Below are 12553 nucleotides of genomic sequence, written 5' to 3'. Positions count from 1 at the left end.
TTAAAATGGATTAAATTGAAAGAATTTGCCATCAATCCACACACAATACCCCAGAATGACAAAGTGAAAACAGGTTTTTAGAAATTTCTGTAAATTTTATTAAAATTTAAATACCTCATGTACATAAAAATTCTGTCCCTTTGCTATGACACTCTTAAAATGAGCTAAAATGCAAAAATGTCATCAACACACCCAATAAGTTGAATTGAGTCCATCTTAATATTATTAATATTATTTCCCCAGATATCTGTCACCATTCATGGAAAGCCTGTTCTGCATAATGACCAAGCAAAATGTATTTTTGTTTTGGGCACAGCTGGTAGTCCGTCAAAATGCAAGATGAGACACTGAGTTCACTGAGGATGATACACTTTGTTGAGGAATGTTTGCCTAGTGTTGTCATTGTTGCTTCTTACCAGGACAACTCAGAGCTGTCCCAGTTATAGACGTTCCCAGTCTTGCCAATATTAAGGTTATCTATGATGCTCATAAGACAGTGGACAGAGTGCTCTGTGCTGAAGACGTTATCACGTTCCTGTGATAAGGCCATGACAGGTCGGTGTTCACAGTGCCAGGATGCATGGACGCACACACCACTTTGGGCCTGCTCCTGCCCAGCTCAATAGACAGGTTCTGTGTTGCCATGTTGAGTGCTGCTTTAGACATCCTGTAGCTGTACCAGCCCCCCAGAGCTGCAGACAGACAAAGCGTATTCTTTCGATTAAGGCAATTCTTACAATGGTAATAGAAATTAAGGCACTGCTGGTCAGACACTGATTTTAAGCAAATGTTGGTTATCACACATGACTTGAGCAGCATATGAGTCCTTTGGCCTGTTCACCCACTCCCATGAGCTTTGGTTAGAAAGATAGGCCTATAGATTGCGTTGCTGATGTGTACACACACAGACAAAAACAACATGCAATTATTTCTAGTCAATACATTTCTAGATTAGATTAGATTAGATTCAACTTTATTGTCATTGTGCAGAGTACAAGTACAGAGACAACGAAATGCAGTTAGCGTCTAACCAGAAGTGCAAAATAGCAGAAAGTGCAATGAACAGTATTTACAGGTAGTGCAATATATGATCAGTAGTAGTGCAGTATGATATAGTATAATATAAGCAGTATAATATAGCACTGCAGTATAGCAGTATGTGAGTAGCAGTAGCATTATAGCAGAATAAATAGTTACAGTATGAGCAGTGTAGCAGCATATGAGCTGTATGGGTAATGCAGTCTAGCAGTATATATGTATTAACAGTAACATGAGGTAGATAGCAGAATAAATATAAATATGGAATGCCGTATAAACAGTATAAACAAGTATGTACAGTATGTGCAGTAGTATTAAAGAAAATATAGGATATGTGCATTATGTGCATTATGAACAGTATGAACAGGTATGTACAGAAGAGCAGTGGTATTGAGTAAGAGCAGGGGAGGGGAGTATAGTGCAATAGTGCAATAGTCCGGGTGGGGGGGGGGTTGCGGGGGTAGTAGGTTGTCAGGTAGGTGTAGTGTTCAAGTTCAGCAGGGTGACAGCCGCAGGGAAGAAGCTGCCTCTGAACCTACTGGTTCGGGTGCGGAGAGACCTGTAGCGCCTCCCGGAGGGGAGTGGGGTGAAAAGTCTGTGGTTGGGGTGAGAGATGTCCTTGACGATGCTGCGTGCCTTACGCAAGCATCGTTTGCCCTGGACAGCCTCGATGGAGGGGAGTGAGGAACCGGTGATGCGTTGGGCAGTCTTCACCACCCTCTGCAGTGCTTTCCGGTCCGATGCCGAGCAGTTGCCATACCATACTGTGACACAGTTGGTAAGGATACTCTCGATGGTGCAGCGGTAGAAGTTCACCAGGATCTGAGGAGATAGATGGACCTTCTTTAGTCTCCTCAGGAAGAAGAGACGCTGGTGAGCCTTCTTTATCAGGGTGGAGGTGTTGAGGGTCCAGGAGAGGTCCTCAGAGATGTGGACACCCAGAAACTTGAAGCTGGTGACTCGCTCCACCTCAGTCCCGTTGATGAGGATGGGGGTGTGTGCGCCAGCTTTAGACTTCCTGAAGTCCACAATGAGTTCTTTGGTCTTCTTGGTGTTGAGAGCCAGGTTATTGTCGTTGCACCACACTGTTAGGTGCTGGACCTCCTCCCTGTAGGCCGACTCATCGTTGTTGCTGATGAGACCGATCACCGTTGTGTCGTCTGCAAACTTAACAATGGTGTTTGAGCCATGTACAGATGTGCAGTCGTAGGTGAAGAGGGAGTAAAGGAGGGGGCTCAGCACACAGCCTTGTGGAACGCCGGTGTTCAGGGTGAGGGTTGAGGAGGTGTGGTTGTGAAGCCTAACAGACTGCGGCCTGTTGGTCAGGAAGTCTAGAATCCAGTTGCAGAGGGAGGGGTTGATGCCCAGTTGCCTGAGTTTGGAGATCAGTTTGGAGGGGATGATGGTGTTGAATGCTGAGCTGAAGTCAATAAACAGCATTCTCACATAAGAGTTAGTCTTGTCGAGGTGGGACAGGGCGGAGTGAAGTGCCGTTGAAATGGCATCCTCTGTACTCCTGTTCTGCCGGTAGGCGAATTGAAAGGGGTCCAGTGTGGGTGGTAGGCAGGTCTTGAGTTGAGCTAAGACCAGCCTCTCGAAGCACTTCATGATGATGGGCGTGAGTGCCACTGGTCGGAAGTCATTTAAGCTCGTTGCAGTGGAGTGTTTTGGCACCGGCACGATGGAGGTGGTTTTGAAGCACGCGGGGACAGCTGCTTGGGCTAGGGACAGGTTGAATATGTCAGTCCAGACCTTAGTCAGCTGCACAGCGCAGGCCCTGAGGACGCGTCCGGGGATCCCATCAGGACCAGCAGCCTTGCGTGCGTTAGTCCTGCTCAGTGCCGCACACACGTCGGTGGGGGATAGAGTGAGGGGCTGGTGATCCGCAGGGAGCACAGCCTTGATGGCCACCTCCTTGTTGTCCCTGTCAAAGCGGCCGTAGAAGTGGTTCAGCTCATCAGGGAGGGAGGCGTCAACGGAGAGGGGTGAGGTGTTAGATGGTTTGTAGTCAGTGATGGCCTGGATGCCCTGCCACATGCGTCGGGGGTCAGAGTTGTTTCTGAAGTGATCCTCTATCCTCAGCTTGTGGTTGTGCTTGGCCTTTTTGATGCCCCTCTGCAGATTAGCCCTGGATGAGCTATAGGCCCGAGCATCCCCTGATCTGAAGGCAGTGTCGCGTGCCTTCAGCAGGAGTCGGACCTCACTGTTCATCCATGGCTTCTGATTAGGGAAATGGTGATCCGCTTGAGTGTGGTGACACTGCTGATGTTGGAATTGATGTAGTCCAAAACAGATGAGGCATATGAATTAATGTCCGTGTGGGAGTCATGGGTGGCCTGAGTGGCAAACACACCCCAGTCAGTGTTTCCAAAACGCTGCTGGAGTGCTGAGTCAGCTCCCTCTGGCCAGACCTTGACTGTCCTCACTGTAGGTTTCACTCGTTTGATGAGTGCTGAGTACTTGGGCAGTAGGAACAATGAGAGGTGGTCTGATTGACCTAGGTGGGGGAGGGGAACGGCTTTGTACGCATCAGCCATGCTGGTGTACACTTGGTCCAATGTCCTGTCTCCTCTGGTGGGGCAAGAGACATTTCGGTGGAATTTGGGCAGTACAGTCTTTAAGTTGGAGTGATTGAAGTCACCCGCGACAATGAAAGCTGCCTCGGGATGCAGAGTCTGTTGTTTGCTAATGGCAGCATACAGTTCTTTCATAGCATAGAAGGCATCAGACATGGATTTGATTCATACATTTCAAAGTAATACAGATTGCAACGTATCAACAGTTAAGCGTGCCTGATGCCATTTTTATCAATTGTTATTGTTCTTGATTGATGGAATGCCTGGCAGGTATGCTAATGATATATACCATTATCACCAATGGATCCTACTTTGGCAGTAATGTTTACAATGATCCCACTGTGCTGTTTAGCTTTCTCTGGTGGCTGTAGGCCAAATACACTACTACCCTTCTGCAGCAGCGGGACAAAGAACTTTGCCATCAGCAATGGTCCCACAGCGTTGGTCGTCAAAGTTGAGAGAATTCCCTTAAAAATAAAAGGAAGATTGAATGCAGACAGTTTAGAGACAATAATGATTATATTCTAGTCAATTATATTGAGTCAGATATATTGAGTCAGACAGGTGCGGATACTTCCTTCACGCTGGTCTTACCTTTCCCAGAAGGATGGAGCATCGCGCAGTTGATGATTAGATCAACTTTGCCGAAAGCTTGTTTAACCCGTTCGGCCGCGCCTTTGATGTCATCTTCTCTATTTACGTCGAGTTTCAGCACAGTCACTTTGCCTGGATGTTGAGCGATGAGGCTCATGAGTTCTGCTGCATTGCCTGGGTTTCGGCATGTTGCGATTACGGTTGCTAGGGCTTCGATAAGATATGTCTGCAAAATGCAAGTCCGAGTCCTCTACTCGCACCCTGTACAAGAGCTACGGCAGCCATGGCATCAATGGGATGGATACACGTGACGTGAATACGACATAAGCTACGACGCCCTCTGCGGGTAGTGGAGAAAGATACTTACGCAACCACGGCGTGTTTTGTTTGGTAAGAAGACCATGCATGTAGGCCATGTCTGCCCAAATTAATGAATGAAAATAGAATACCAGCATATCATAATGTAATATTGTACAGCTTTAACACCTCACATTCACAGTAGCTTATTCCATGCATCCATACCCAACACTGGGAATGGACATAGCCCCATCATGCAACAATATGAAGCATCTGTAAAAAAATAAAAATAATAATAATAATAATAATAATAATAATAAATCATCATCATCGTCATCGTCATCGTCATCGTCATCATCATCATCATTATCGTTTAAAAAGTGTTCTTTTAAAATGACCACAAACTGAAAACTAAAACAATGTGGCCATTTCCGTACACTTAAAAAAAGGTTCTACGGCTATCCCTTTGGAAGAATACTATGGGGCTATACAAAGTATGTGAATCGAATAGAATGGAATTGAATTTTATTACCTATTACCATTATTTCTTCCTAGCATGTGCTATTGTTCTTATATTTCTATTTCACTATTGGTCTGTTTTGCTTGGGTTTTACTTGAATAACGCTTCAATTATCTATTACCATTGTTTGTATCTTTTTAACATACTGCTGTTTATTGATTGTTTTCCTATTTTTCTTCTATAGTATTACTGTTTATTTTTTACTTGATTTTTATGTACAGCACTTTGAGCTGCAGTCTCTGTACGAAAATGTGCTCTATAAATAAATGTATTATTGTTGTTATTATTATTATTATTAACCAAGTCATTCAAATGGATTCGCATTTTATTTATTTGCAAAACAATGATCAAGATCTCCCAAAACATTACACGTTTTAAAGTTAATGCTATTGTGAGAGAGAGCCAGTTTTTTTCATGTAAAGCTTCATCTCAATAAGGCCACACGGTGGTGCTATTGTGCCATTCTGTGATTAACCAACATGTACTCAAGCCTGTTGTAGCAGCAGCCACACATCGAATGGTGACATGTCCTGATTATTTTCTCAAAGAGTAGAACAAAAAAAGTTAACTACGACGTGTACACTACCCAGGGAGAAGCCACAATCTCCCCCCTTAATGGCACAATCTGGGATTTATTCTACAGCTCAATTGACATTTTAATTAATGATATAGGAACTGATTCACGAAGAATAGAAAAAGAAAAGAAAAAATCCCCGCTGGGACCATATATACTGAAATGTATGCACTCACTGCAATGTAAGTCGCTTTGGATAAAAGCGTCAGCTAAATGGCATATATATAAGAATAGGCTATAATTGAATGCCTAATGAGCTTAGTAGACAAATGTCTAACCTAATCATAAGCCAAAATAAAGTTGGTGTTTTTTACTGTAGTGTTTGTAAACAATGTTGTAAATAAAGATGTATAGATTTGAAATATGTTTAAAAAGATCATGTATGTATCATGGACTGTTTTTCCATGCATCCAGAGCTCTTTTTATGAATTTTGGAGTATTCTAAGCCTAAACCATTTCCCCAGTTCCATCTCTAAACTTGATAAAAACACCTTTCAATGTCCTAACATAATTTGTATTGGGTTATTAAAATCCCTCTCCTTTCTAAGAAATTGCGCACGACCGCTTTGGTTTCATAAATTAGCTCACTTTGATCATGGAATTGCCATGAGCATTCCCATCATAATTTACCGACTTGAAAACACTTGTACATTTCCATCCAGCAATCTAGCTAAATTACTTTTTCAAGATGACGTCACTATTGAAATATGATACAATTCACTGTCTAGGGTCTGTTTTATGTCAAAGTGGTCTCCAGAGGTGCGACTTGACCACAGGAAAATCTGTATTTTTTTGTAACATGCTTACACTTTGTTACGTGCGAAATGAGTGCGAGGACCCTTAAAATAGAGTAGTGCCCTTAAAATAGAGCAATTAGCGTGTTTTTGTTCAGTGGGATATAAAAGCGAGCTCTCATCCAATGCCTACTGCACATCTATGAGTTTAAGCCACTAAACAGTACTGTAATATCAACATGATATCGTACATGATGGAGGAGACAGCGAGAGAGCCCGGCGCAACAAACACGATTTCGGAAGCACTTGTCCCTCATCTGCTGAAGATTGCGCAGGACGCGGCGGAGGCTACATCTGCCCCTTCGCCAACCTCAACTTTCCTGATGGAGAATGGCACCAGATGCGGGGAGCCAATTCTTAGCTATGGCAAGGTGGAGAAAGTATTTATCGGAGGAGTTCTTACTATGCTCACCTTGTTTACTATTTGTGGGAACTTGCTGGTGGTGATCTCTGTGTGTTTTGTGAAGAAGTTGCGGCAGCCGTCCAACTATCTGATCGTATCCCTCGCCGTCGCCGACCTATCAGTCGCGCTGGTGGTGATGCCATTCGTCAGTATAACTGACTTAATTGGGGGCCAATGGATTTTCGGTCAATTCTTTTGCAACGTCTTTATTGCCATGGACGTGATGTGTTGCACGGCGTCCATAATGTCCCTGTGCGTTATTAGTATAGACAGGTGAGTGCCACTCAAGCTCCTCTTACTGTTGTTGATCATTTGCGCCTTAGAGTCACGGTAAATTGTCAGAAAGAGTAAAACACATTATATTTTATATTATATATACATTATCATCTTATTGCGATTGTATTCTTATTGTCATCAATAATTACTATAATCACTACCTTTGTGTGCATAACTTTGCAGTACTTATTTTTTTAAAACATGTTCTTCATTTACATAGGTTATATTTTTAGCTAAATGTTTGTTTAGACATATATATGATTGCATATGTTAAGCAGGTTATTAATTATTTATTTATTGTTTGGAGGTACATGGGGATAACCAAGCCTCTGACCTACCCTGTGAGGCAGAGCGGGCGTTGCATGGCCAAGTTGGTGCTGTCAGTGTGGCTACTGTCTGCCTCCATCACCTTGCCCCCGCTCTTCGGCTGGGCACAGAACGTGAATGACGGCAAGGTGTGTCTAATCAGCCAGGACTTTGGCTACACCATCTACTCCACCGCCGTAGCATTCTACATCCCCATGTCTGTCATGCTCATCATGTACAACCGCATCTACCATGCCGCCAAGCTCAGCGCCGCCAAGCACAGCATCACAGGTTTCCCGCGTGCCGGGGAGGAGCTGCGAGGGGGAGATGATGCGCAGGGGGAGGCGATGGAGGAGGGAGAGGAGGAGAGCCTGAACTGCGCGTTGGCCGCCCTGAAGCTCCACAAGGAGGTGGAGGAGCGCAAACGTCTGTCGCGCCTCATGAAGAATGACAGGAAGAACATCTCCATCTTTAAGCGGGAGCAAAAGGCGGCAGCCACTTTGGGGATCGTGGTGGGGGCCTTCAGTGTCTGCTGGCTGCCTTTCTTCCTCCTATCCACAGCCAGGCCCTTCATCTGTGGGGTGGAGTGCAGCTGCGTGCCCCTGTGGGTGGAGAGGACCCTGCTGTGGCTGGGCTACGCAAACTCCCTTATTAACCCATTCATCTACGCCTTTTTCAACCGCGACCTGAGGACCACCTACAGCAACCTGCTACGATGCCGCTACCGCAACATCAACCGCAAACTGTCTGCCGCTGGGATGCACGAGGCCCTCAAACAGCCTGACTCTTTCACCTGAATGGGCAAGGATGCCACTATATGGGAGCCAGGGTACCACTCAGAGCCTAGAGCCAAGTTCCTTAGATGAGATTTGGCTTTCACCTAGCCCTCTACTCAAGATGTTGGCATTGGCAGACAGACATGAGGTCTGACGATAGAAGAATGTACTTTATAAGTAACCATTTCATTTGAATTTGTGCCCATGAACGTCTCATCAACATGTGTAGACCTGTCATTGACCTGACAGCTAAGCCCCCTGGGCATTTTCTGTTGTACCATGGTTGCACAAAGGTTACATCACTGACAACCACAGAAGACAACAGCCCCACAGTTGTGGCACTGTCAAAACTTCATTGTTTAAATGTTGTCCTATGGTTATGTGTTTGACATTTACAACAATTATTTATTACAGTTAATGCAGTCTTGATGCAAACATTGCTTCATGGCTCATTGGTCATTAGCATACAAGGCACAAAGCAACGTTGGAGAAATCATTATTACTATTTCTATTGGATTCATCAGACAAATTCAGCTGAAAAAACTGTAAATATCATCTGAGGGTATTTGTGAGCCTTTGTATCGTTTTTTATAGAATGATGATTATATTGTTTGATTAAGATAACATCATTAATGTCAATGTAGTATACCTGTACAGTTAACACAATAACTAACACAATTTATGTTTTGTATTTTCTAAAGTCAACTGTCATTATTGTTCTCGCAATTAAATTGCTCTCTGTGGCAAAATCTTGTTGTGTGATTGGTTGTTCAAGTGAATAAAAGTTCAAAGTATCATAATTATGTTCCTGGCTGGAAGCTGCTCTGAATAAGGGCAAAATGTTCAAAGTTCAAAGTTCTTTATTGTCACATACTCTGCAAGCAGAGATGATTGATTCACATGGGGACTCAACAATGTTATACACAATGTACATATACAATAACATTCCTAAATGCTAAAATAAAATACACCCTAATGTGTTACACTCTTTAGAAATACTGTATATTATCAGTTGTTTTATAGATTGGTAGTATAGTAGTCGCATCATGTGAAATCATGCAGTGTTCCTATGGTAGGCTACATATTCTAAATAATTAAATCCAGTTTTAGTGCTGCTTTGCAGTAGCACTAGATTTTCATTTTGCTGCCCTATACATGTATAATAAGGTTGTAATAACTCTAATAAAAACATTATTTCATCATGTTTCATCCTACTTTAATAATTACTTTTTAGCTATATGACAGTGGAGTTGTGTTTATTATTACACAAGAGTAAATGAGAAACCTCTCTTTGGCACGTGTTATTAACTGTATTACTATGTCATATAACAAACTACACTTTAACATCATAGCCAGTAAAGTGTTATTACACAGGCAAACAATCAACTTAATGTGTAACAATACATTATGTGAACATTGTAGTAGTCAGACATTAACCCTGAACTACTGCACATCTTTTAAACAGAAATTAACCAAAGGACATTGCTGACACAGGCATAATAAATGGAAAGCTCTGTGCTTTGCTAAGATCAAGTGCAGAGATGTTGTGCAGTATGAGGAGCACATGCTGTACCACATTGGACCTAACTATCAAGTGAAAGCATTGTCTGTCTGTCTGTCTGTCTGTCTGTCTGTCTGTCTGTCTGTCTGTCTGTCTGTCTGTCTGTCTGTCTGTCTTTCTTTCCAGTTATATTCTTTGTTACACTTGATCTGATGCCCAGAGCTGGACAGGAAGGTGTAGGGATGGACAACGAGGCAGGCGGTTAAACACACTTAACACCACTGAATCATTCCTCATCATCAAGTTATCTTACTATGACTCAAATTGGGAAAAGGGATGGGGGTGACATGCTATTCAAAGTTCAACAGTGGATGCTGATGGAGGTAGAAATTGGAGGGCAGGCTCATTGTAAAGCATTGAATGGAATGAGGAATGGTATCAAACACGTGTTCCCCTGATGTTCAACATTTAGCCAGTAAGTCCCCTCAGGGTTAGGGTTAGGGTTAGCAGCATTGACTTTGTTTATGATGACCTTGTCACTTTTACATACAATAACATACAGTATAGAGTAGTTTCCAATTGCATATGTCCTACTCTGGGGAATTACAGTATGTTCTATGTCACAGACGTGTTATGCTCTCTACATAACTCTGACGGTGCACTGATGGGAAACATCTGGTCTCTGTCAAGCTTTGTAATAGAATCTACAGCCCATTTATATTCAAGTCACTACAAGATTAAATTCAGCCAGCAGGCACGCTTCCCTCAATTTCTATGTTGATATTTCCCAATTTGACCAAACTCATAGAATTCACTGTTCAGTAAACATAGTAGTGCACTAAAGGGATGATATGGTGGGTTTTAGTAGAATAATCCCCTTAACTAGTAGGCCTTGATGTCAAATTCCCTTCATCATCCTCTCAGCTCAGGCCATAGACATAGGGAGAGTATACAGGGGGACAATTATGCTTCAGGGCTAGCTATGTGGTTGTGGGGAGGTACTGAATGTTAGGAGAGCATGATCAGTATGGCATGATATGAAGTTGATATTTTGTTGGTTTGATTGAAGTTGATGGGATGGTGTTGGTGGTTTGTGGAAATACCAAATAGTTCCCAATATTGTCTGCATATGATCATCACAAGTTAAACAGTACCATTAAATGTGTTTCTGAGATTCAAGTTCAACATTGCAGTGTGTTCTATGTGTGGCATACTGTAGCTTATTTGACCAAATTTTTAAAACGAGCACGCGAGATGTTGTGATTTTTCTTTTTGTTATTTGCATATAAAAGCATGCAAAATAGTTCTGATTGCCTTCACTACTCTAAAACTGGATTCATGAAGAGGTGTTTTAACTAGAAACGTATAGGATGACAGTTGGTAATCAGTGGAAACTGTGCCAAGAGCCTCTGAGAGAGAGTGTTGACAACAGTAATTATACCTGTTTCAGGTAGTTACCATTGCTGAATATGTATAATGTTTAATTAAATAATCACTGGCATTCAGAATGAGGTATCATGCAAGTCTTATTTGTACATTTTCAGTACATCTGTGGTTCGGTTCTAAAACATTTCTCATTGTTCCCCTTGTATTGTTTTTGATCCAAAAAAACCTTGCGAGTAGTGATGATTATGATATAATTCAACACATTGTGGGAAAAACAGACATGAAAATCCTCACACAATCCCACATTACAGTAGGCTATCATCTCTGTTTGGGGAAAATGTGCTGGATAGTATGAAGTTCAAGAGGGTCTTTCCTGTTCTTCATGTACCCTGTTGTTCCCAAGTTTCCATACATGTTATTTTTTTCTTGTTGTCTCTTCCTCTGTCTCTGTCCTCTCATGATCTTAAGTGGCGGAGATGTACAGTATTTGATCAGGGACCTAAGGGATGCAGTTATAATGTACATACTTTATTTCAGTTCAAGAATGAACATCTAATCCAGTGGAGGCAAGTGGATGGAGAAATCGGAGGACAGGCTCATTGTAATGCATGGATTGGAACGCACACATTCCTTATTCCATTCCATGCATTACAATGAGCCTGTCCTCCGATTTCTACTTCCTCTAGCCTCTCCTGATCTAATCTAACATTTGATTAAATTGTGAAATCTCAAATACACACACACACACACGCACACACACACACACACACACACACACACACACACACACACACACACACACACACACACACACACACATTTCCTGGAGCGTGAGCCGAGAGACATAAAACACATCCTTTAAACTAATTACTGCGATGGAATGTGACAAATCCAGAGGCGGGGTTAACGACCACACAGATCTAAATTATACATTAGCAGCGGACCGGACTGCTCTGGGTTATGTCTCTCGGCTCACGCTCCAGGAAATGTGTGTGCGTGTGCGTGTGCGTGTGCGTGTGCGTGTGCGTGTGCGTGTGCGTTTTCATTACACACCATCTCCACTTTGGTTCTACGTCAGACCATTATATATGACTGCCAGCAGGTGAGAGATGTGGGACTGTACAGAACTGGCCAATTACAGAATACTGAGACTAAACAGCTCTTCAAACATCGATGTACCGTACAGCACACTTTTTTAAACAAAATAATCACTACCCTGACACTGACATAGTACTGGCGATGAACTATAAGGAAATTCAGATCAGTCAGGACACTCACATCAATTTAACTATTTATTGCTTGAAAATGGTAATACATTTGAGCTTGACGTAGTTGGATGACTCTGCTCTGCATAGCTTCCTGCCTGGATTTAAAACAACCACAACATACATTTGGTATACAACACGGCATAACCTATCAAACCCTCTGCATAGGCTACATACAGAGTGACCGAGCGGGTGGAGGCTGTGGACGGTGGTTGGGTTCACCACACAACACTACTGTCCTAGCCAG

At 42.8% G+C, this 12553-nt stretch overlaps 2 protein-coding genes across 2 annotated transcripts; one reads left to right on the top strand and one right to left on the bottom strand.

Annotated features, from left to right (window-relative positions):
* Positions 1-412: 412 nt before the first annotated feature.
* Positions 413-4493, bottom strand: LOC310823568 (C-signal; the record flags this gene model as incomplete). Its single annotated transcript, XM_083696445.1, is given in 5 exon segments — positions 413-531; positions 534-692; positions 3904-4081; positions 4177-4418; positions 4421-4493. Coding segments are annotated over 5 exon segments (771 nt in total).
* A 2079-nt stretch (positions 4494-6572) lies between these two features.
* Positions 6573-8175, top strand: LOC310822392 (5-hydroxytryptamine receptor 7-like; the record flags this gene model as incomplete). Its single annotated transcript, XM_083694730.1, has 2 exons — positions 6573-7069; positions 7380-8175. The coding sequence occupies 2 exons, from the start codon at positions 6573-6575 to the stop codon at positions 8173-8175; spliced, it is 1293 nt and encodes a 430-aa protein (XP_083550856.1).
* Between the last annotated feature and the right edge of the window lie 4378 nt (positions 8176-12553).

This window comes from Argentina silus, assembly GCF_951799395.1.
Source record: "Argentina silus genome assembly, chromosome: X".
Classification (NCBI taxonomy): Eukaryota; Metazoa; Chordata; class Actinopteri; order Argentiniformes; family Argentinidae; genus Argentina; species Argentina silus.
The sequence above is the reverse complement of the archived record's forward strand: the minus strand, read 5'-3'. Positions and strand labels throughout refer to the sequence as shown.